The following is a 26668-nucleotide window of genomic DNA, read 5'->3' as shown; positions in this document are numbered from 1 at the left end:
TATTGTTCGTTTATTGTAACTCAGTATTCCTGAAAAGAATAAAAGAACATTTAAATTTATTAAAATACATTTTTTTTTATGAATTCTTCATTAACATAACCGAGCCCTTAAGGGCCTTATATGGTTAATAAAAGCTACTAACTATATAAAAAACTACAATTAACAAAAATTTATACATATATTTAAATTTAAAGTATAGTACATAGTAAATAAAGTACAAAATAAGTAATCATTAAGATTTGAGATCAATAAATAGTAAAAGTGAAAACAAGCCATAATGAATGCTGGATAAGATTCTTATTCAGCCCAATTATGAATAAAAAATTCCGCGGGAGTATTTTCCCATTGAATATGAATAGGAAAAATGAGAAAAGGGAAAGAACTGCCGGGGAATTTTTATTCATAATTGGTCTGTATATAGGAAAAGCGTAGGATACCACTTATGGCTACTTTATATAAAAGAAGTTTGGTATTCTGGGATTTCCGCTTTCCTACCATGGTTGTAAAATTTCATCAGCTCCAAGGTATTTCATGTTTGATTTAAATGGAATCTCCGTTCTGTTAAGTGAAAGCTAAATATGCTTGCTCTCCGGTACAACAAATCGCACACCCAGTTCAAAAGTGACGCAACTCAAAATTAATTTTTCGGGTTATATAAACCCGAAAAATTTATTTTACGCTTCAATTGTGCACAATACACTTGTTTATCTATACATATATTCTGTTGTTGTTAACTGTGGCTTTCATTATGTTTCAATTGGTATATATTTATTTTCGATTTCTGAAAAATTTAAATTTTGATTTGTCACTTTTGAACAGGGTGTGCGAAATCTAAATAATAATTTTGTGGAACTTGAGTATACTGTGAATGCAATGATAACACACTGAATAGTACAACAAACTTAAAGAAGAAGAAAACGACAGCTGAATGTTGTTTTTTGTTTTTTTTGCAAAATGTCAATAATGTTTGTATCAGGGTTTACAATTGCTACTATATTAGAAGTCAATTGCAGTAAATATACACTTTTATCAATCTGCATACTAAAAATATAGTTACTATTATAATTTTGTATAACTCTGCTAATATAAATTGATGTTACTATTCATATATTACTATACAAATTGCAATGTTAGTTTGCAATTTCTAGTAGCAGATACAAACAGTTGTCAACTCGTTATTGTAGCACAACAACCAAAATATATGTTCGTGCTATAGCAGCATACACACTTTTTTGCCGAACTAATATTGCGCGTCAGCATTCGTTTTTGTTTTGTTGTGCTAGCAATTTTCTCTGGCAGCAATTTACATTTCTTTGGTTGCTCTGCTATGGTTGCATTGATATTTCTTGTTTTTTGGCTATTTGGATGCTGCTAGTTATTTTATTGTCAAGTATGTAATACGAAATAACGATTATTCATTAGTGTAAATATTTTTGAATCTAACTGAGATATTGACTTGCATTTTTTTTGTAAGACCAAAAATTAAAATATCTAAACAAGAAAAAAAATGTTCGGAATAAATGTGGATCAAATTGTTCCTAATATGTATTTGCAATCCTATTAAAATTTTGATAAAAATTTTAGTTTTAGAAACTCAATAAATATGTAATATGTAATAAAATCTTTATTTATTAGCAAAACTCAATGAAATTTTCAACGTTTTTTAAATTTGTCATTCCAAATTACAAAGTGTAAAAAACCTTTTCAAAAGGTCAAAAGGAATCCCACAATTCCTAAAAATGTATGCGAAAATCCCGAAAATGGTATTTTTTACAATTTTAACCATAGGGTCTACATTTCCTCCGGGGCTGGGAAAATACTTTGGGGATAAATAGGAAACACATCAAGGTTTCTAAAGCTGCTTTCCGTTTTTTGATCCCAACTTTGGGATTTTAGAACATGTGGCCCAAAGTTGAAATTTTGATAAAAAAATAGGTCAAATTCCGAAGGACGAAAGGGCAACATGTTCAAAAAATAGGACATGTTTTTTATACCAAAATGTTCTCTGTAAAGCTACCTTACAGAAAAACATAAAATTGTTATATGTTCTTAAAGAAATTTTTTTTTAATAAAAAAGAGTTCAGTCACCTTTTCATCCAAAAAACAGCAAAAATCTACTATTTTTTGAATTCTTAAATTGAAAATCGTTTATTTTTGGATCTATAATCGATATTACTCTGAAATATTTTGTATATTACTGATAATTTAGTTCTCTAACTAACAAAAAAATCGAGCCTGTTCGGTACAAAAGTACGACATATATTTTTAAAAAAGCGGACCAAGGTATGGCAAAATTTTAAAATTTCAATTTTGAAATGATTATAACTCGAAAAGTATAAGAGATAAATAGCACACGCAAGCATATTTTTTCAAGACATAGGCGAGCGCTTTCTAAACATATAAAACTCTTTGAAATCGAGTGGGAAACAAAAAAAATGGCACGTGTTTAAAAATTTTGCATGTCGAAGGTACCTTATTTTGAGCCCCCATAGCGCCGCCCCTGGGGCATTTGTTGGGCCCATTTTAATAATTTAAACTCGAATACTCATTGGCTACGCCCGCGTCAAATTTTATCCTGATCAGATCAGCAGTTTAGAAATGCCAGATTTATTTCAAAAAAATTTTGATTCTGCCCAACTGTACATTGGGTGTGTTTACTGATATGTTGTTATGCACTTATCAAGAACAGCAACTGATAGCATCAATTGCAGAAATGTCAATTGTGCTATAGCACAACCACAGAAGTGTGTATTTTTGCTAGAAAAGTTTGACAGCACAACAAAATAAAACGAATGGAGTGCAATATTAGCACGACAAAAAAACTGTGTGTGCTACTAAAGCACGAACATATATTTTGGTGGATGTGCAATTAATTGTGTTTGCTACTAAAAATTGCAGACTAGCATTGCAATTTTAATAGTAATACGAACGAACAGTATGAATATTTATATTAGTTGATTGTGATGAAATGAGATAATTTCATATTTATTGCATAGTCAAATGTAAGCAATATGTTGCTAGAGCTGAATATCGAAACCCTGGTTTGTATGTCATAGAGATGGTATGTGTGTAATCAAGTCTAATTCAAATAAGTTTTGGCAACTGGTCGTAGCAAACAGTAATGTAAAATTAAAAAAACTTAAAATAGTGTTGATATTTGAATGTTGGTATTTTAAGTTATTTATGTAAAAACTAAGTATTTATTAATAAGCGTATACAAACAGTCTGACAGCCACAAGAATCAAAAAAGCGAAAAAAAAGTAATCAGCTGTTTGACTGACTCCACCTTATATGAATTCGCATTGTGTATTGTATTTTTGTTATATTGTGGGCTTACCCCCAAACAAACAAATAAAAAGTTATATACATACATATAAACAAAAAATATTTATATAAATTAAAAAAAAATAATAATTAAAACATGTCTCACAAATTAAATTCTAAGAAGAGTCGAGCAGACACCAATCAGCATAAACGTATACATAATAAGGAAATAAATACAATAACTAAATCGGCTATAGGATTTAACGATAATTCAAGAGCCCCAAATTATTGTAATGTGAAAAATGAATTAATAGACTGTTCAGAAGATCCGCATCTAAAAGGAGACAAATTCATTAAAGAGGAACCAGATTGTGTCAGTAATAATGAGCATTCAATTGATGAAGATGATGTTAACTGGGATAATAATGAAGACGTTGAAAAAAATAGACAGAAAACCTCCAGAATTTATAAGAGAAAAGTTTACCCCATTGAAAACAAATGTGTCATATGTAACAAGGTATTAAACACAAACATTATAACAAATTCGCAATTATATTCAATCAATTATTTTATTTCCAGAAATTTTCTTTTCAAAGAGATCTTGTGAGGCATGTGTTACAAAATCATCCTAATGGAAAAGCATTTAAATGTCAAAGTTGTTCAACATTATTTTCAAAATTAAAGTCCCTATCTACACATTTTAAAAGATGTCATGCCAACTTGGCAAAGACCATTCCTTGTGAGTATTGCAACAAGTCATTTTTTGCCCAGTTTCAATTGGAACGTCACAGACGAACGCATACAGAACATAACGATTTGCCGTATTTGCACGTTGAAAATGGCGAAGAACCTGGAAATAACATAATGGATATAGATGAAGATATCTTCGGAAATCGAAAGGGAAAAATTTATCCAGTCGAAAACAAATGTGCTATTTGCAATAAGGTATCTACATTTTCAGAAACATTTAAAATGCTATGCATTATAAAAATACTTTTTTCCAGAAATTTTCTTTTCAAAAAGAGCTTGTTAATCATTCCAAACATACTCATCCCAATGATAAAACATTTAAATGTCTATATTGTTCTACGGTATTTTCAAAATTAAAATCTGTGACTACACATTTCAAAAGAAGTCATTCCAAATCGAGAAAGACCATTTTTTGTGAGTATTGTGGCATGTCATTTTTTACCAGGTTCCTATTGGAACGTCACAGACGATCACATACAGAACAGCGACCATATTCATGCAATCAATGTGATAAAGCATACAAATATAAAAGGAATTTGTGTGTACACATGAGAACACACTCGAATGCTGATAAATCTTATAATAATAGTATAGAAGAGGATCATGAAGAGGATGATCATCAAAATCTTTCTGAGATTCCATTTATGGGAGATGAGTATTATGAGAATGATGATGAAAATATGTTCGCTGGAGATGAGTATTACGAGAATGATGAACAAAATCCAGTAACAGGGGGTGAGTGTTGGGATAATGATGATCAAATTATATTAGAAGATGATGTGGAAGAAAGCATTGATATGGCAAATCTTGCGACTGTTGAAAAAAATATGAATAATATGTTACAGTATCCCTTCAAGTGTAATGAATGCGACAGAGTTTACAAGTATAAACATAATCTAAAGACCCATCAAAAAACTCATCAGAAAAATAATGAACTAACAGAGATCATAACTCTTGATGATGCCACAACAAGTGATCATGACAACTCCAACATTTACCAAAATACCTTTTTTATTATAGATGAGTTTAATACCGATTCGGAACACTGTGAAGATTTAGAAGAGGAAGAACAATTTCCAGCAGCACCTTACTCAAATGAGTTTGAATTTGTTCCGGATAATTCAATTTGTATGGCAAATACAGGAGACAACGAACAAAACGAATGTGGTGTTTGTATGAAATTATTTCAATGCCAGCAATCAGTAGCCAAACATGTGCAACGTTGTCATCCCGAAATCGAATTCTTTAAATGTCCATACTGTGATGATAATTTCTATAGCCTAGACTCGCTATCGCTGCATATAAATGTAAAGAAACATTTGCAAAAACGATTTGTTTGTGAACACTGTCTAAAGTCTTTTGATCGCATGACCGATTTGAGACGGCACGTACTAATACATACTGATGAGCGTCCTTTTTCGTGCAATGTATGTCATAAATCCTTTAAACAAATAAATAATTTAAAACGCCACAAAGAAACAATGCACGCTAACGATAAGTTTAAATCAACAAAATTTAGTTGTACATTTTGTCCGAAGAGTTTTTTACATGCCGACATACTGAAACGTCATATGAGTAGACATGACAAAAAAAATGATTATCCCTGTTCCATGTGCAATAAAATATTCAAAAGCAGATATGATTGGCAGAGGCATGAACAAACTCATAGTTCAAGAAAAGATCTAATATGCGATTACTGCTTAAAATCCTTTGATAACATCGAAAATCTAAATCGTCATCTGAAGGTTCATACGGGCGAATTTAAATTTTTGTGTACAATTTGTAACAAAACTTTTAGACGGAAGAGTCATTTAATTAATCATGCTAAGGTCCATAGAAATTTGTAAAAAGATTTACAAATTTAATTGCTTTAAGGATAAAAGGTAAAAGTGTACTAGAACTCGAGTGCACTATAATACGATTAAGAACGACACTTTAGTTATAAGAAATATCTTATATGATGCACGAAAATAAATAAAAAAAATTACAACTATTAATTAATTTAAAAAATTGTTTTTTAATTTAAGGTCTAGTAAAATCGATTTCACTAAAATGTTCCGCTATTCCCGTAGTTGTGTGATTTTCTGGTTTGAGTTAGCATTAGAGTACACTAAAGAGTCTTATCAAGTCACATGACCAGACACCAAAATCATTAGTTTAGGATCATCACTTTTTTTTACTTTTTGCATATGGGAATTTCCACGTCCCTTGAAGTGAAAAAAAATCTGAACAATTGTTTTTCTTATTTACATTTTTCGATAGCATATTTGTATTGGTTTTTGTTTTACAACATTTAGTAAGATTTATCACGCGACATATTTTTTCGTCACGATTGTAATACCGATTAGTCAAGTAAATTCAACTAAAAATATAAATATCCCTGCGCCAAGCGATAGTTCTATATGGAAAACAAAAACAAAATATCAAATATTATAAAAAAGATGGACTTACGATCTAATGTATAGTGTGATTATTAGATGCAGTAACTTGTTTTTTAGTTAAAACCACTAAATTTTGATTTCAATTACAATTTTCAGCCTCTTCATTAGAACAATGTCGGAGTACTGAAACAAATGAAAATTTAGGTACCGACATTGGAAAATGCAGTCATGATATTAATATGTAAACAATAATAAGTGAAAATGTCACAGTTTATTATATAATATAGAAAAACTAAATTTGCGGAAGTTTTCAGCTATATTTTATTAAATCTGTAAGAAAATTTGAGGAAAAATTATCAAATAATATTTTGGTTAAAATTATATAAATTCATATTTCTGGCAACATTGATCTGTGGTGTGGTGAATGTCAATGCTGCTCGAAGATAAGAAGCAGAATTGACTTTGTTTACAAACAGAAAAACATCTGTCAAACAAAAATGTAAAATTAGGCGAATTTATAAAACATTTTTCAATTAATTGTAGAATACAATAAAGTGAAATAGCATTTAAAATGAGTAAAGCAATGCGCAAAATAACATATTATGAAAATATATTGGAATTCAAAGAAAATACCAAAGAACAATTAAATTTGAATGAAATAAACAACTGGCAATTATGCCGAACCTGTTTGATAGATACAAAAGAAGATGATGTAGATCTGGAAAAGATGAGTATTATGGATGTGATGGAAGGAAGTTTTCTTACTGTACAAGATATGTTATCACACACAACGAATTTAAAGGTACTTATACATAGAGTTTTCTTTTATTCGCTTTGAAACATTAATCTTAAATATTTTAAATTTCAGATCTCTGCAAAAGAAAATCTACCCTCAAAAGTCTGTAAAGAATGTTTTAGTAAAATTACCACATTATACTATTTTTCTATACAAGTTCGTAAGGCAGACAAAGTTTTAATAAGATTGGATAACAAATTAAAAGGCTACAAGGATGAACTGCAGACATGTAAATCAGAGGAAGTGAGCAGCAGTTTTAACGAAAATGAAATACCAGAAAATAGTATACTTATTGAAGTCGAGGAACTTTTTGATTTACAAAATGTTGAGGACATTGCAAATACTTTAACTGATCAAAACAGTATTTGTATAGAAGAGATAAATGATTATGAGTTGGATAAACATGCAGAGAATAAGGAAGAGTTAAATGAGTTGGCTAAACATGCAGAGAATAAAGAAGACCTAGAGTATTCCGAGGAAATTTCTCAGCTGGAAGCGGCATTTTTAACTGAAGAAGAACTTGATGCTGATTTTAAAAGTAACTTCAGTGAAGATGAAAATTATTTCGCCACAGAGGTATTAGAGGATACAGAATCAAGCGACAGGGGTAGTGAAAAGGAAGAAACAATCAAGGCAGTAAAAAAGCCTAAAAAGCGAAAAATTACAGAAGTTACAAAAATGTCGGGATACAAACATAAACAGCCGCGTGTTACAATTCCTCTTTTAAATGATATGAGTTGCGCGATATGCCAGAAAGTAATTAATTATTTAATTTATTGTTTTTAACTCCTTTTAAAACATATATGTTATACTATTAAATTTTACTTTCAGACTTTTGAACGTCAACAAGATCTGGTCAGTCACGTGCGCTCTATGCATCCTAATTCGAAAGCTTACAAATGTCGGGTTTGTAGCAATCTGTTTTCCCATATACAATCGTTATCCCGACACATGAACAGCCATAAAGAAGCGGTAGTACTACATGAATGCGAATATTGCACGAAACCCTTTATACGTGTTGACGACTTAAAACGTCACATAAGAGTGCATACCGGTGAACGTCCTTATTCTTGCTCGTTCTGCGACAAATCCTTTCAGCAATTAAACGATCTGAAGCTTCATGAGGAGAAACACTACATAACGAACAACTTTGGGTGTAATCAATGCGATATGGATTTTAAATCCCGTAATGGTTTATATATGCACAAAAAAAGACACCATAATGATAAAACAGACATTATTGAACATCGTTATGTTTGTTCGTTTTGCGAACACTCATTCAATTCAGTCTCTGAATTGAGACGTCATGAGAAGAAACACTTTCTACCAAAAATAATGAAATGCGATCAATGCGAACAGAGTTATATATCAAGTCAAGGCTTATATATGCACAAAAAAAAGCATCACTGTAAAACCAATGACAGTCAGACGGAAAAGGAATCTGTCAATGGAAATGAGGAAGAATTCTTAGCGACAGACGAGGATGAGACGGAAAAGGAACATGTAAAAGAAAATGATGATGAATTCGTAAGTATGGACGAGGATGATACGGAAAAAGAATATGTAAAAGATAAAACAAGGGAATCGACAATGATAGAAGAGGAAGTTGATAATAATTAATGATAAACACTCACTTAAATAAACATTCATCTCAATTATGAATAAAAATTTCCCGGGAGCTTTTTCCTTTTCTTATTTTTAATATTGTATTTGAATAGAAAAAATGGGAAAAGAGAAAGCACTCCCGGGGAATTTTTATTCATAATTGGGATGATTGTTTCGTATAATGTTAAAAGTAATTGTATTATTCTTTTAATAAAGATAATTTAAATTGATTGTTTTGAAAAATAAAACCTTATACATAATAAATATCAGGCTGATATTATAAGGTGAGATTCATATACATACATATTTCTCAATGGATTTGAAACTAATTTTTTACTAATAAAATTTGTATAAAAAGATGCCTCTCACTTCGAAAATATAGGGCATGTAAATAAGATTTTGAAAAATATGAGATGACCAAACATATTAAAAAGGTTTGTTTTGGTGTGAATTGTTGCCTAAGTTGTGAAAATTCTATGAAATGTCGACAAAACCACATAAATACAGTATCGGCCATGATGTAATAAGTAAGGTGAGAGCGTTTCGACAACAAACACAATATTTCTTGCTGACAAGAGCAAGAAATATGCAATATAATGCATATTTTATTTTTGCATATTAACTAAAAAACGGCCGTTAAATTTAAATTATTTTTGAAAACGAACAACGGTTTAATAGAGCTTTATCCAAATTTCATTATATGTAATCTTTTTTTCATTCATGTTTTTTGATTTAAAAATTTTTTTCTTTGAAAATTAAATTTATTATTATAAAAATCAGCTGTGTTGTTGATTTCACCTTACTTAGTGCATCCTGGAGGCAACTTAAAATCAAAAAATATTTTAAGGTAGAAAATGAAACGGACAAAACTAAAGCACCCCTGAAAATGTCCGATCCTTATTTCGGCAATGTTCACGTTTTATTTTCATATTAACAATATCCCTCAAGTTCTCAATAGGATTGATATTGGGAGATTGAGGATTCCAATGAATAACTTGAATTGTATTGCTCTGTAGCCAAGTCTTACTATCTTTGGAGGTGCGCTTAGGATCTTTATCCTGTTGGAAGCTCCCTATAAGTGGTATCTCTTCATTGGCATAAGCCAACATTACATCTTTCAATACATCACGGTACATGAACCGATCCATCAGTCGTCAGTGCTGGTCGTCAATTGAATAATCCGAATTCTACTGCTCTTCTACGGATTGTTCTTTCGCTAACGCATAATCTTAAATTTGTTCATACTTGTCTAGCTGATGCTGTAGGATCTTTTTGAATTGCACTTTAGATAAAAGAATCATAATATAGTGTTTTTTTCGCAGACGTCCTCCAGAATGCACCGTTGATATGCGACCAGTCTGAAAAGAGCCTGAAAAAAAACCAGTCTTCCAGTCTTCAATAACTTTAATTTTAAATTCACTGGAGTACTTTATCCATTCCTGTTTTAGTGGGTCGCGCAATACATTGCAACATTGCTTAATGAAAATTAATTTTAAAGTTATTATATTCAACTCTATATCAGACGCTATATAAACTGCATTTCAAAACGATCAAAATATCGTCAGAATCCATTTAATCTGTCAGGCAAATAAAAACAGAATTGAATTTAGAAGTTATAGATATGGCTGTAAGATAAAGATTGATAGATGCATACATCGCAGAACGAAGTCCAAGGAAAAAGCCACTGTTAACAAAAACACATAGTGGTACTCGTTTGGAGTACGCTGGATGCCGACTGGTTTGCAAGCAACAGACTTGACAGTTTATTGAATTAAACAAATATACTTTTTGAAAAATACATTTTCAATTTTTTTTTGGACATTTTGAAAAATGATTTTGTTGGCTGAAGTTTTTGTTCTAAAATGGTCTCTAAACAGAAAAAACTATATAAAAAACATTTTTTCCGAAAATGAGCAATTTAAAAATAACGAGTTCTTGGTCGAGTTATTTCCTGTCTCTAGTTTTATATACATTTTTCAAAATCGGGGTTTTTACATATTCTGGTAGACAGAACTCTAGTACAACTCTCTTAAAAAAATCAGTTTCTCTATGTTGACGAATAACAGATTTACAGTAATTAAAAAAGCTCTTACTCATTTCAAAAATAGTTTTTTTCACTTTGTTGTTTTTTTTTCACTTTTAGATTGTATTGAGTTGTTTTCCTTCTCCTGTAAAGTAACTAAAAGTTGAGATACGACCTTTCTATTTCTATAATATTGTTTTACACAAGAAGGCACCTTCTATCTGATTAAGCTATTACATTTCGATAATTTAAAATTGGTATATTCGGATGTGCCGAATATTATATGTATGTATATCCTTTACCAATATATGTATGTATATTTTAAGATACGCATTGAAAACAATTTTTTTGAAAAAAAAATTGGATGAAACAATTTTATTGAAAAAAATTTACGTGTTATGCAGTGTAGTTAATAATTAAATGTGATTTTCGTTATTGAAAGTGAATGTGTTGCTCCCCTCTATAGCTTACAATATTTTGTTTCCCACAGTAGACAATTTTGCTGTTTCTTCTGTTTGTACTGTGATCATGTTTGGTAACTGCATTGCAAAGAGTGGGAGCCTAAAAAAAATCTTAGTATCTCTGGAATTGACTACTTACTAGTGGCGTCACTTAAAAATTCATGTTTATACAATATTTTCTATATTTTTTTTGCTCACTCATCAATGGTCTGCTTGCCCGCCACAATATTGATCATGTTGATACCGATGATGAATGCGATCAATATTGGTTGGTGATGATGATGATGATGGAAATGTTGTTAAATTCGATGTTGAGGTTTAACTTTACAAAAATACAGTGGCTGTGCGTTTGTTTGTGCTATTGCTACTTTAAGCTGACATTAAAAGTCACGCGATTTATTGGAATTAATGTTTACATGTTTGTTGTGCTATAAAAATAATAACGACTACATCTAGAGGCATCAGCATTATCAATTGATCGAATGACTGACTCCGTGTATACTACCAGTTGGCCGTTTAATGTGAATACCAATTTGATATTGGACAACGTTTTTTTTTTATAAACTGATGATCAGATAAAAAATTGATGAGATCAGATTTAAATACATACATATTGTTGCAATTGCTGTATTATTTTCCCTTCGTCAATTTTGTTCACTAGAGATGTGTTAATAGTTTTTATATTTTCTTTAGGTTTTTGACAACTGAGTTAGGTCTTTGACAGGAGAGTTTCCGCTCTATGTGTTTTCTCTATGAATAAAAGTATGTGAAAACTATAACACTCGTATGTGTGATTATTTTGAGTAAAATTTTGGTTTGAGTTTTTTTCTATTTAATTTTTCCTGAAAGAGCGACTGAAAAATGTTGAAAAGTGTCATCGTAACAGGACCGAAATTGACCCTTGACCTCAAGTTAGAATTCATTAAATGGATATTACACCAATTCTAGAGTTACAATATCTATAGTATGTATGTTTTTCTATTTGTGTACAACAATTGAGAAATTTGTGTAGAACAATTTTTTCTATAGAAAATTGATTGCATAACACTCGTTTCTATAAAAAAGATGAATGTATCTCAGTTATTTTTATAGAAAAATTTTAGTATAACTGTTTTTTCTATAGAAGAACTTGTGTATAACAGTTTTTTCTATAGAAAAACTTGTGTATAACAGTTTTTTCTATAGAAAAACTTGTGTATAACAGTTTTTTCTATAGAAAAACTTGTGTATAACAGTTTTTTCTATAGAAAAACTTGTGTATAACAGTTTTTTCTATAGAAAAACTTGTGTATAACAGTTTTTTCTATAGAAAAATTTGTGTATAACAGTTTTTTTCTATAGAAAAACTTGTGTATAACAGTTTTTTCTATAGAAAAACTTGTGTATAACAGTTTTTTTCTATAGAAAAACTTGAGTATAACAGTTTTTTCTATAGAAAAACTTGTGTATAACAGTTTTTTCTATAGAAAAACTTGTGTATAACAGTTTTTTCTATAGAAAAACTTGTGTATAACAGTTTTTTCTATAGAAAAACCTGTGTATAACAGTTTTTTCTATAGAATAACTTGTGTATAACAGTTTTTCTATAGAAAAACTTGTGTATAACAGTTTTTTTTTTTTTATAAAAAAATTTGTATATAACTGTTGTTTCTATAGAAAAATTTGTGTATAACAGTTTTCTCTATAGACAAATTAGTGTATAACAGTGTTCTCTATAGAAAAATTAGTCTATAACAGTTCTCTCTATATACAATGTTCTGTATAACTGTTTTTTTCCATAGAAAAATTTGTGTTTAAGAGTTTTTTCTATAGAAACATTTGTGCATAACAGTTATTTTATACATTTGTGTATAACAGTTTTCTCTGTAGAAACATTTATGTATGTATAAATGATTTTTTATTGAAAATATGGTGTATAACAGTTTTTTTTGTATAGAATGAATTGTGTATAACTGTTATTTCTATAGAAAAATGTGTGTATGGAAGAATTTGTGTTGAAAATTTGTTTTGTATGGAACAAGTATTATTTGAATAATTCCAGTTATAAAGATAAATAAAGTAGCGCTTTAAAACTATAAAGAAATAAAACAAGTAAGAAGCTACATTATTCGCCTGTGCCGAATCTTATATACGCTTCACCAAATTATACTTCAAAATAAAAATTTTAAATATTTTTAGGTAAAGAAAATTTATTTTCTTTTCCAAAGTTGTTTTTTTAATTTTTTGGAAAAAATTTTTATTCGAATATTTTTTTTTTTGTAATTTAAAAAAAAAATTTAACTTTCAAATTTTTTTTTTAATATTTAGCGAAAAAAAAATTCGGGTTAAAAAATATTTTTCCGATTTTGACCCATTGTAGGTCCAACTTACTGTGGTCTTATAAACGTCGTTGCAAAGGTCTTTGAAATATCTATCATTACATATCCATATTGTCTATATTAATGACTAAGTAATCCAGATATAGGTCAAAAATAGGTCATAAATCGAGGTAGTCCTGGTTTTTTCCTTATATCCATTTGTGGACCGATTTTCTCGATTTTAAAAAGCAACCGAGCCGGAAGAATTCCGGAGATATTGTTGTATGAATCGTGTATGCAAGTTATTTGGAGGCTTCGGAAAGTTGATTTCAACAGACAGACAGACAGACAAGCGGACATGGCTAATTCGACTCCGCTATCTATAAGGATCCAGAATATATAAACTTTATAGGGTCGAAAAATTATATTGTGGAAATTACAAACGGAATGACAAACTTATATATGTATACCCTTCCCACGAAGGTGAAGGATATAATAAATCGATATAGTAGGCCTAGTTCTATCAATGTCAAAATCGGTGGAACAGAATATAAGAAGTACACAATTTTGTTTATTAAGGTACTTTTGAGCAATGAAACGAATAAGTACCTTACCACTAACTCATACCAATCTAAAGTTAAAATAAATAAAATTAAAAAAATTATACGTTATCATCTCCGTATCTGTTGTATCAATAAAACCTTTAGGCTTTGGACAGCCGGAAGGTTGTCAGGCTGTCTGTCTGCCAGCCAAGTCAGTCAGTCATTCAGGTAAGGCGTCATTATGCTGATGTCAAGATTTTCTTATAGAGATTTGATTTCTTTACTTTTCGTTTGTTACTATTGTTAATGTTGTTGCTGCTTATTGCTGGTGCTGCTGTAGTTATTATTTCAGCGGATAGATACCGAGAGACAGACAGACCGATCGATCGATCTATCTACCGACCGTATGATGATGATGATCATGATACAATAGTTTCACACATATTCAACCGATTTATCGTTAGTACTTATTCGTTGTATTACTTAAACAACAAAAAACACGAGTCAGTCAATTTGATTGTTGGTTGGTTAGTTGTTGTTTTTTTTATTATTATTTTTTTGGTGTGTTGTAGTTGCTATATATTTTTGTTGTTTTGGTACACGGGACATACTAATATGCCGCACGCTCCAGACGTGTCGCCACAATTTGCCGCCAACTGGCGTCGGCGTCTTTTTTTGTGCTGGATAAAAAAAGGGGAAAAAGTATTTGTTTTAAAAATAAACTCGACAACAAGAACAACAAACAACACGACAATGACAACAACAATTTTCACAGCATTTCAGGCACTATGAGCAATGATAATAATAATAGTTGTTGTTGTTGTAGTAGCAACAGTAACAACAACAAGAACAACAGGAATACGGGGCAAAAAAAGACAACTACGCTAATGATGCGATTCATTACATTGTTGTTGTCACTGTGACTGCCTGATTTTTTGTTTGTTTGTTTTTAAATTTTGCTGTTGTGTTGATGCTGGCTGGCTGGCTTGTTGCAACATGAGCATTGAGACTGCCACCAGCAGCAGCAACCAGCCAATGTTAGCAGTAGCAACATCATCAGTCTTTGTTGCTTTCTTACAAATAAGACATGATCTTTAAGGTCATTGGTTTTGTGTACATTGTAAATATAGATGACTACAACGCCAACGACGACTTGTAAATTGGTTGCTTGAAATTTTACTACATATTGTTGTTGCTGTGGCTGTTGTTGCTGTAGTGTCTCGAAAGGAATTCTTAGAAATTAAGATCATTTTAAAATGATTGTATTGTTAAATAAGTTGTCATAAAAATTAAGAAGTCATTATTAGTCTTTTCTTTTTTTTTTTTGTTTCTTTCGTTTTCAATTTAAACGGGAATCTTTATTTGTTTGTCCATTTACCAATGACAATTATTTAATGACCTTGGCATCAGCAAACAATTTTTAATTGTTACTTGAATTGTATAATTTAAAATAAGATTTCATTAACATTCCCAAGCGTATGTTTTCAAGCGCAGTGGTAACGTTTTTGATTTACTGAAAAATAGTGTACTTAAAGTTGAGTATATGAATGTTTTATTTAACAATTAAATACAGACCAATTATGAATAAAAAATTCATCGGGAGTTTGTTCCCTGGAGGTTTTTCTCATTGAATTTAAATAAGAAAAATGAAATACAGACCAATTATGAATAAAAAATTCATCGGGAGTTTGTTTCCTGGGAGTTTTTTCCCATTGAATTTAAATAAGAAAAATGAGAAAAGGGAAAAAACTCCCGGGGAGTTTTTATTCATAATTGGACTGATTAAATCCACTTTCTGAATTCAAAATCAAGCAAATAGTTGCATAAATTATGGAAATATTGAAAATCTTCAAAAATTTGTACTCAAACCTACATGCTTAAAAAAATGTTGCAAAAAAGTTTCTAAAAAATGTAGGCTTTACTAATATAATTAAGGATTTACTTATCATATATCTAAGTAGGATGTAGCATTATCCTAATCAGATGTATTCCTATTCCTATTCATTCTTCATTTCTAATATTATTATTAGCGAGGCCTCAAGCACTACGACCCATAGGATATTTTGTGCAGCCTTAAAGTTTCATCATGTTAGATTTAAGCTGTGTATAAAGCCAATTATTCTATTAGATGAGAGATTGATTACATCCCCTGGGGCCATAAAGGTCCTTCCGAGCCATCTTGTTCTGCGTATTGCCAGCATTGATCAGTCGCATAGAATATGTTCATAGGTTTCAGCTTGAAGTTCACAAAACCTACACTGCTCATTCGCAACATTACCTAAAGTAAATTGGTGATACCTAAAGCCAAAGTGTGCTGTGAATAACAAGGAATCTCAATTCACCCTTTCCGAGCGATAGCAACAATTGAGATCTACGTTTGGACAGAGTAATAAACCTTTTGGATTGTCTAAGTCCTGGTAAATTGTTCCAGAATCGGGAAAATTCCAATTCACCCCCAAGAACGAATTCGTTCCATAGTGTATACACGTGGGATGCCAAAGAGTACATAATTAGAAAGTTTTATCAGGATTGCCGCATAATAAACATATTTATGACTGCTCAAACAGTATTGCGGGGGGATATTTGTGAAATTTCGGACGATTTTCAAGGAGTATTTGTGGAAAATTTCAGCCAGCTAGCTCGTTTCGTTCGGGCCTTATCGTGTTTTCAACCGACAGACGCACATAGCTAGATCGTCTAAAGGTACGGTCACACATGGAAAATATTTACTCAAAAAAGCGTAACCACTTTTTGTAGCACAAATTTGTTTGACTTGTTTACTCTTACAAGTGTTTTGTAAGATCATACAGCATCAAATAAAATAAAACTAAATATTTGTTTTGAATTGTCTAAAGTAAAAGGAGTTTTTGAAAATAAATAAAAGAATTCAAATATATTTTATTTAGTGGTTACGTCTTTTTCATCAAATATTTGCCGTGTGTGACCCTACCTTAAGAATCTTATGTGGAACCAAAATGACAAAATTTATACCCAATTCTTTTTTTGATGGTGGGTATAAAAATACGATTTACGAAAATTTGATTTGGTACAATAAGTATCAAAAAAGTACAATTTTTAATGTTTGTTGATAAAATTTTTAAATTTGGCATTTTTAACTGGCTTATCCGATTGCCATGTACATAATTTCAAATAGACATAGCAGAGGATTATTAATTTTATGTTTTGTGTTTGTATCCTACACCACCATAATGGTGAGGGTATTATGCGTTTGTGCTGATGTTTGTAACGTCCAAAAATATTAGTCTAACAACACCCACCTTAAAGTATAGCAATCGACTCAGAATCACTTCTGAGTAGTTTACACAATTTTATGATGATCGGTCCATAAATGTTGAGCCGCAAAACAAAAGGTACTTTTTCGAATTTTTTTAGAAATTGATTTTTTGGTATTTTTATAATATTTGTGTTGAAATCTTCTAGAAAAAATCAATTTCCCAACAATTTTTAAATTTTCCAAAAAGTACCTTTTTACTGCGGCTCCTCAAATAGTCATAGCTACCAAGAAATTTTAAAATTTTAAAAGTAAAATGATTTTGCTCATCTTTAGAATAGTTTTCCATGCTCGTCGATCGTATGTGCTTCTTCTCTAGCACCAGGTTTTGCGAGATCGTCCTCAGGTTGATCCTTCCACCGGAGTTTGGGTCTTTCTCTTCTACGTCCTCCTTAGGGATCGAATTCGAATGATTTTCTCGCCGGAGAATTATCATCCATACTAGGGTTCCTAAACGGGAAAAATTTCCCGGGAATTCCCGGGAATATTTTTTTGTTAATTTTCGGGAAATGTTTGTCGGGAATTTTCGGGAATTTCTTCATAAGTTTTCATCTAAAAGTTACAATATTCAGATACGTTTCGATGGCCAAATTTGTTGCGAATTGAATAATTCTATTATATCCATAGATTTTTTCGGTTCTAGCAACAGATAGTCTGTTGGCTAAGAAGTATTACTGTTGAAATAACCGAATTTTTTGTTCACTCAACTCAAGCCACAGCAGAAAAATTTGGTTGTTAAGAATGAAACAAATTTAAAGTTTTTTGTTCTTAAAGAAATTATTAAGATGCCTAACATAACAACTTTTAGGGATATTCAATGATTATTATTCATATTTAGAGAAAATAATAACAATAATAGTGGTTCAAATTTGTTTATCTACAATCAGATTTAATAATTTCTCTAACTACGCATGTTTTAGAGATTTAAATTCTTATGTTTTTTAATTAAACAAAGAATATATTAATTTTATATTGATTAAAACTACTAGAAACCCTTATAAAGGCTGGACCAACATCGTACAACCAAATATAGTTATTTTATACTTCATTTAAAACCCTGGTGAAATTATAAATCAATTAATTTGAAAAAAATTTTCTGGTTTTTGGTTTAATTTAGTGTTAAAAAATTCCCGGGAATTCCCGGGAACGAAACGATTTTTTAATTTCCTCCCGGGAAAGAAAAAAGTCCGGGAAATTAGGAACCCTAATCCATACGTATGACATGCCCTAGCCAGCTCATTTACTCAGTGTAGAGTATTATATGGTCGACCTTGACCAACCATACTTTTTAACTTGATTTTAATGTAGTTGGTTTTTTGATGATATCTTTGTGTATCAATCATCTTTTACAAAATTCGATTATTTTTTTTAGCAACAATGTTGGATGGTAATTGAAATCAAAACAATTTAAAATAATACTGAGATGAAGAGATAAAAAAGTGGCGCTACAAATTGTTACACAAAATATTGTTTACATGACTGCAAGGAATATTATTTACCCTATAGCAATTAAGAATCGGGACCTTTTCGATTTTGAAGTATTGAAAAATGTGGAAAAAATTTCACTAAAGATACCATAATAGGTCTTAATTTTAAAAATTCTCAGTTAATTCTCATAATTCTGATTCAGAAACAAGGCCGGACATTTGTTTTTTAACATTTTTGTTTGAAAAACACTCAAAAATTATTTGAAAACTGAGTCATTTTCATACAAAAGTTAGAAAATTATTTTCCGGCCGTGGATCTAAATCATACCCATATTTTGTTTTATTCATTTAACTAATATTATGTTCAATATCTTTAGTTTAACCCTCTAATGCCCAAGCTTACCCAAGGTACTCATCGCAAAAATGTCCATAAATGCAAATATAACTGATTTTGCATTGCAAAAACTCATATAACAGTTGCACTTAAATTATTTTAAATAGATTTCAAAGTTTTCGAAATGAAATATCTGTTATATTTGCATTTATTGGCATTTTGCGATGAGTTCCTTGGCATGCTTAAGCATTATAGGGTTAAGCCACATTCATATCTCGAAAATCAATTCTAAACTTTCTTTTATATTTAAGGAAAATTTCAAGGTTGAAAAAAGTTTAAGTTTCGAATGAAATAGGCTATGAATTCAAATGTATAAAATAAATAATAATCAAAATCAATAAATCATTGCGTTGCAAGATCAATGACAAACCTACTAGATCTTCAATCATCCAACCCATCCCCATCCCATTATAAAGGGAAGACAGTAGAAAAAAAATTGAATTGAAAAGATAAAAATAAAAAATAACAAACAACACACAGAGGAAGAAATTAATTGAATACTACAAACATGTTCGAACAATGACAATGACAACAACAACGCCAGCAATGACAAGCCAACAACACAAAACAAACAGCAACATCATGTAGTCAGTTGTTGTACTCGTAACACGAACACAATGTTAGCGCCAGTGTCAGACTTTAATATAAATTGACATTAATTTTGATAAAAAAAATAGAAGAAAGAAAAAAACTACAAATAAAAACGAGAAGTCACAAGGAAACAACAACAAACACAAACTAATGAAATGATACGCACATCACATCATTCCCATCAATTGATCGCAAAGAAATTAAAAGAATATAAAAAAATCTTTCAGCACGTTTTCCTTATTTTTCACCTAAATGAAGAAAAGAAAGAATACATTTAATTTGTTATAAAAAAAAGACACAAATAAACTCAAAGAGATTAAAGTAGCATGTAGTTGATAGAGAGGACAGAGTGTGTGAGATTGGGCTAACAAGAAAAAGAGTAGAAACACAATTGACTCAATATTTTCTTAATGATATGAAAATTATGAATGAATTGAGTTATTTTGTCGCTGTTTAAATGATCAATTAAAAACAACTTTATAATGTTTACTTTTTTTTTTCCTAATCAGAGAGTTTTGAGTTTGAAATTGAATACAATCATGTTTTTTTTTGCCGGTGATCGCTAGTGTAAATGATCATTCATGTTATAAAGCGCCAAACCAAAAGCTATCAAAACAATATTGCACCGTGGAGCAATGGAATTAGAAAGTATGCATTTGGAAAATGTTAGTAGACACCCAATTTGACTACTTAAAAAAATATTTCAGAAAATAACCTGTGCGGTTCAGAAGATGTGATTTTGACACGGAAGACAAAAAAGTTTGAAGACCAAGAATTGTAGGCATTACTCCATGAAGATTGTTGTAAAACTCAACAAGAGCTTGCAAAATTATTGGGAGCTACTCAGCAGCAATTTCAAAACGTTTGCGAGCAGCAGAATTCATCCAAAAGCAGGGAAATTGGGTACCATACGAATTGAAGCCGAGAAACCTTGAAACACGATTGTGCATGTACGAAATAATGTTTGAACGGTATAAAAGAAAATCATTACTTGTTATGAAAAATAGATCCATCACGATCCATAAACCGAAGCGTAAGAGATCGTACGTGAAGCTCAGCCAACCAGGCGAATTGACACAAAAACCAAATATCCATGGTGTTAAGACAATTTCTGTATTTGGTGGGAGCAAATGGTTCTTATCTATTATGAGCTGCTGAAATCTGACCAGACTATCACAGGGAACCTGTACCGAATGCAACTGATTCGTTTGAAGTGAGCATTGACCGAAGAATTAATAGAATATGCGGCCAGACATGAAACCGTAACATTCCATCATGACAACACTGGTCCACATGTTGCTATACATATTTAGAAAGAAGTGTTTGGGAAATTTTGCTTCACCCGCTTTATAGTCCATACCTTGCCCCGTCCGACTACTATTTGTTTTGATTTACTTCTTTAATTCGAAAAATAGTGGCGCTAAAGAACACTGATTGGCCTCTGAAGATTATGGCGAATGTGTTCCATCGAGCTAGAGATGGTTTTTGCGGTTCAGAATTGGTGACACGGAAGACAAAGATCGCCCAAGCCAGCCAAAAAATTATAAAGACTAATAATTGGCCAGACCATTACAGGGAACCTGTATCGAAAGTAACTGATTCGATTGCAACGAGCATTGGCCATATAACGCCCAGAATTTGTTAAAATACTATTTAGAAAGAAGTGTTTGGGACCAGTCGATAGTGTGCTGGACTATTAATCTGAGGGTTGCGGGTTTGATTCCCGTCAGAGACTCTGGGTGTATCTGCAGACAAGCAAATCGCTTCGCAGTTTGTGTTTGTTTTTAAAAAAAAAAACTTCAGAACAGAGTATCCGGATTTGGCTTGATTCGTTCATGGCCTCAAAAGATAAGCAATTCTTTTGGCTCGGAATCCATATGTTGCCAGAAAGATGGGAAAAGGTTATAGCTAACAATGCTCAATACTTTGAATAAATTTATGTTGTAGAAATGTTTAAAAATAAAAGCTAAAAATTTGAAAAATCCCGTATTTTTAAGCTATACATCCAATATAAATCATCTAATATGTTTTCTGACGCTAGATATCGGTGCAAGCCGAGAAAAAATATAAAATTCGTGTGATTTTGTAGAAGTAATGTAATTAGAGTTCAGATTTTAATCATGTTTTTTTTGCAGTTGGAAAATAATGGTTTTTATTGTGAAGGCACATAAATTTATCCATAGTGATTAGAGTGTCTTAAAAATTTGAAATTTTAAATTTGAAAAACCAGTTTCCAATTTAACCGAAAAAGTGTGGTTTTGAAAAAACCGGTTTTGATTATTGTCTTTTAAAAAAACCGATTAAACGGTTTCGGTTTTTGTCTTCAAAAAAACCGGTTAATATTAAATTTGTATCTATATATATAAAAATTAAATGGTCCATGTATGTAATGGAATCACGTGAGAACTGCTGAAGCGATTTGGCTGATTTTTTTTTATTCGATTCGAAATTTTCAGGAGATGGTTTGTAAAGAAAAAGAATCAAAAATTCCGGGTAAAACTCCATTTTCAACTGTAATAAAAAGGTCCCTAAAGTATGCAGTACAAATTTAGATATTTTGTTTGCAAATAAATAAAAACAGGCAGGTGTATGTGGGTTGGAGAAACTTGAAGAACTAACATTAGTAAATGCTACCGGGCAAAGCCGGCCCGGTCAACTAGTTTAATATAAACAAGTAAGAGTGCTATATTCGGCTGTGCCGAATCTTATGTATATACCCTTCACCAAATTATACTTAAAAATTTTAAATATTTTTAGGTAAACAAAATTTAATTTTTTTCCAGTTGTTTTTTGTAAAAAAAATTTTTTCGATTGTTATTTAAAATTTTTTTTTTTAAATTAAAATTTTTTTTTTTAAATTTAAAATTTTTTTTTTGTTTTTTCAATTTTTTTGTGAAAAAAAAAAATTCGGGTTAAAATTTTTTTGACAAACTTATATATACCCTTCTCACGAAGGTGAAGGGTATAAAAAGGTCTCATTAAATTTATTTTTATTTGTGGACGCAAATAGGAAATGTGTTACGAATTGTGTACTAAATCTTCGGAAATTTAGCATTTTTGAATTCCTAAGGCTCTATCTTTATGCAATGCTATAATTTTCTATAAAATAAATCAATATTTTTAAAAATAATATCAAAGTTTTTTATAAATATGTTTGAATGAGCTTTAGAAAATATATTTCATTAAAACCGGTTTGACAAAAAACCGAAACCGGTGGAGTTTACAAAGATGAAAAAACCGGTTTTCGGTTCCGGTTTTGGATACTCTAATAGTGATTTAATCAGCCCAATTATGAACAAAAATTCCGCGGGAGTTTTTTCACTTTTCGTTTTTTAACATATAACTTGAATAGAAAAAATGAGAAAAGGGAAAAAACTCCTGGGGAATTTTCTTTCAGAATTGGGCTGAATAAGTTTGTTTGCGGAATAATTAAAGCAACATTTCTGGTGGAGTCACTGGCTGTATAATCTCTACTACAGTATATAAGTAATATGGACTATTATCTACATGTAGATACAATGTCTCCATTAGTATTCCTTTGCACCCACTGTACCTAACTTGGTTCGCTATATTCAATCGTTTCTTTGCTGTAGGAACAAAATATTTACATTAAAAAAAAAATAAACGATCATAACGATCGTAAATGGGGAGCCAGTCAGTCAGCCACCAACAAACAAATCACACAAATACGAAGTGCTGTTCAACAACAGCTCTTTTAAATTCTCCAGCTTTTTACGATATTTACTCAGTTTGAGTTTGTGTATCCAATGGATAACATCGTGGCGCGTTTCTAGTTCTTAAATCGGAAAACAAATAAGTGTTGAGTTGAAAACAAAAAACTCATACAAAAAAAAATATTTATAGACAAGATAAATGAAAATACTGAGAAGAAAAAAAACAAAATTTTCTGAAATTTCTGTAGACCACGTGAAAATTGAAAGACGTTTTTAAGGAATTCCCGGCAAGAACTTCCAAAGTATTAAATAAATTTTGAAAATTAATAATAAAATAATAAAGATATGAAAAACTAAAAATTAGCTAGCTTTTAAATTGATTTTCTTGTGCGGTTTTTTTAGTCATATTTTTATTTAATTTTATATTTTTTCATTGAAAAAATATAATTTTCGCGTTGTTTGCTGCTGCTTCTGCTGCCTGTCGGTGTGAATCACAATAATTTCGTTCGACAGCAGCAGCAACAACTACAACAGAACAGAACTTTAATTTACTGTGTAACACGATTATTGGCCATTTGTATGGTTCAGTTTCTGTCTGTCTATCCATCCATCCATCCGTCTATCTAGAATAAATATCTAGAAAACGCGTCCGTCTGTCTGTCGTCTACCTTTTTTTTTTGTTAAAATAAAATCGGCATAAACAACATTAAATAAATATTAATAACAATAAAAAAATTGAAATAGTAAATAAAAGCTTAAAAATAAAACAACAAAATAAATCTGTATTTAATGATATTTTTCAACAACAACAACAGTGCGATTTTTTATATTTGCGGTTAAATATCTGTGTGAGTGTGTATTTGTGCCGGTGTCTCCGTCTCCGAAATCTATTAGAGTATTAAATAATGATCATTTGTGTGTTGAAAAAATCAAATAAATAAATAAATAAATGTATGAAAATGTTTAAGCAAAAAATAAATAATAAATAAAAAAATTATTGTGTATATTGTGTACATGGCGCCACATTCAGACCCCTTTGAAATTAAGTTGTGTGATCTTAAAAATATAAAATGTGTTTTATTCTCTCTCTTAAATCACTTGTAAATTAAATTTTATGTTTTCATAAATATTTTATGACAATTATTGAAATTTTTATTAAAATTTATCATTTTTGTTGGCCGTTTTGAAATTTTATAAATAATTTGGTGAGTATGGCAACAAAAAAATTAATAAAAGAGAAAATAAATTTTGAAAATTTATGTAAAGGTTAGACATAAATTTTGATTTTTGAATGTTTGTAGGGTGATAAATTATTAAAAAAAAATAGGAAATAGTAATAAATATTAAAAAATTAATTGTCATTAGGTGTTAAATCGAATTTAAATGATTTACGAAAAGTAGATGTGTAAAAAACCTTAAAAGGTTCGAAACTATCTCAATTAGAGTTGTCATTCAAATAAAAAATTATTCGAATAATCGAGGAAAAAATAAAACAATAAAAATAAAACAATAAAAAATTATTCGATTAATAATTGTCGATTAATCGAATAAATTTATTTTCAAGTTAAAATTTCAACAAATAGTTTATACAGTAGTTTTGACTTGCCTGCCTTTCACTTAAGAGCATTTTGCATATATGTAAGTGCACAAAACTTGTGTTTTGTATATTTATTTACCAAACTCCATATAAATTCGTTAATTTAAGTGCATTGTTCATACCTGCACATTTAAGATAAGTGCATACTACTTTTGGAAGCTATAACTGGTTTTCATGAAAAAAAATTAATTTAGCTGCCTAATACAAAATTAAATCAAAACAAATAAGAAAAATACGATTTTGAATGAAAAAATATGTTGTACACTTCTTAATAATTTTAAAAGTAGCTAAAATATCAATTTGACGTTATTTTTAGACGGAAAAATCATAAAGCTTCGTGTAAATTATTTGCCGTTAGCTGCTTTTTTGGGCAGTAAACTGTAAATGCACTTACCAGCATCAATGAGCAGGTAAGTGCATTGAGGTTAACTGCATTTTTAACTTACCTGCTCAAAATATCGTGCAAAGTTGATTGTGCAGGTAAGTCAAAATTACTGTAAAAACTAAAATTTGGACAAAACTATCTCAATGAAACAAGAATAATAGTTTATAATTTTATTCCAAGTTGGTTATATTATATATTATATTATAATTAGAAACGACTTTGAATTAACTCACCAATATAAGAACATTATGAAACCTAAACTAGGTCTATTAAATACCACTACAATAGAGTTATAATGATAATACAATTAAGTGAACCAGCTTTTGAAATCGATGTCTTCCGATCGGGTTGAAATTTGCACCAACGTTAGTTCTATTGGATAGTTAGAGGGTGTCAAGTATAACTATTAGTTAAGGCATAACCAGACTTCGTGTTAATGGGGGTTAGCAAAATGTGTCCCAAATAGTTTTGATAGCTATTTCTTCAAGCATTCGAAAAAATATTAAAAAAAATAAAAAATTGTTGACTTTTTTTGCAAAATCAAAAACTATATAACCTTCGCCGCCTTGAGAAGGGTATATGTATATAAGTTTGTCATTCTGTTTGTAATTTCTGGATCCTTATAGATAGCGGCCATGTCCGTCTGTCTGTCTGCCCGTTTGTTTGTTGAAATCAATTTTCTGAATACCCCAGATATCTTCGGAATCCAAATCTTCAATAATTCTGTCAGACATGCTTTCGAGAAGTTTGCTATTTAAAATCAGCAAAATCCGTCCATAAATAACGGAGATATGAGGAAAAAAACAGGACAACATAGATTTTTTACCTATAGCTGGATTACTAAGTCATTAATATAGACAATATGGATATCAATGATAGATATCTCAAAGACCTTTGCAACGACCTATATAAGACCATAGTAAGTTCGACCTACAATGGGTCAAAATCGGAAAAAATATTTTTTAAACCGATTTTTTTTCAACAAAAAATAAATTAAAAACCAAACATTTTTTTTAATATTTAAAAAAAAATTTTAAATTTAAAAAAGAAAAATTTTTAAAATAACAATTCGAATAAAAAAATTTCCAAAAAATTAAAAAAAAAACTTTGGAAAAAAAAAAAAATTTGTTTACCTAAAAATATTTAAAATTTGTATTTTGAAGTATAATTTGGTGAAGGGTATATAAAA

General features: G+C 30.3%; 2 protein-coding genes across 3 annotated transcripts in view; both read left to right on the top strand.

Annotated features, from left to right (window-relative positions):
* The first annotated feature begins 3284 nt into the window (after positions 1-3284).
* LOC135958368 (zinc finger protein 808-like) lies at positions 3285-8861 on the top strand. Its single transcript, XM_065509272.1, has 6 exons — positions 3285-3781; positions 3844-4209; positions 4269-5857; positions 6951-7197; positions 7264-7947; positions 8023-8861. The coding sequence occupies exons 1-6, from the start codon at positions 3422-3424 to the stop codon at positions 8809-8811; spliced, it is 4035 nt and encodes a 1344-aa protein (XP_065365344.1). The 5' UTR covers positions 3285-3421; the 3' UTR covers positions 8812-8861.
* A 15044-nt stretch (positions 8862-23905) lies between these two features.
* AdamTS-B (ADAM metallopeptidase with thrombospondin type 1 motif B) overlaps positions 23906-26668 on the top strand; it is a 75580-nt gene continuing 72817 nt past the window's right edge. Inside the window, exon 1 of one of the 2 annotated variants that reach the window (XM_065509028.1) lies at positions 23906-24702. The gene's annotated coding sequence lies outside the window, so the exon portion shown is untranslated. The remainder of the gene's footprint in view (positions 24703-26668) is intronic. The other variant, XM_065509027.1, reaches the window with a different exon arrangement.

The sequence above is a fragment of the Calliphora vicina genome, chromosome 4 (genome assembly GCF_958450345.1).
Source record: "Calliphora vicina chromosome 4, idCalVici1.1, whole genome shotgun sequence".
Lineage (NCBI taxonomy): Eukaryota > Metazoa > Arthropoda > Insecta > Diptera > Calliphoridae > Calliphora > Calliphora vicina.
The sequence above is the reverse complement of the archived record's forward strand: the minus strand, read 5'-3'. Positions and strand labels throughout refer to the sequence as shown.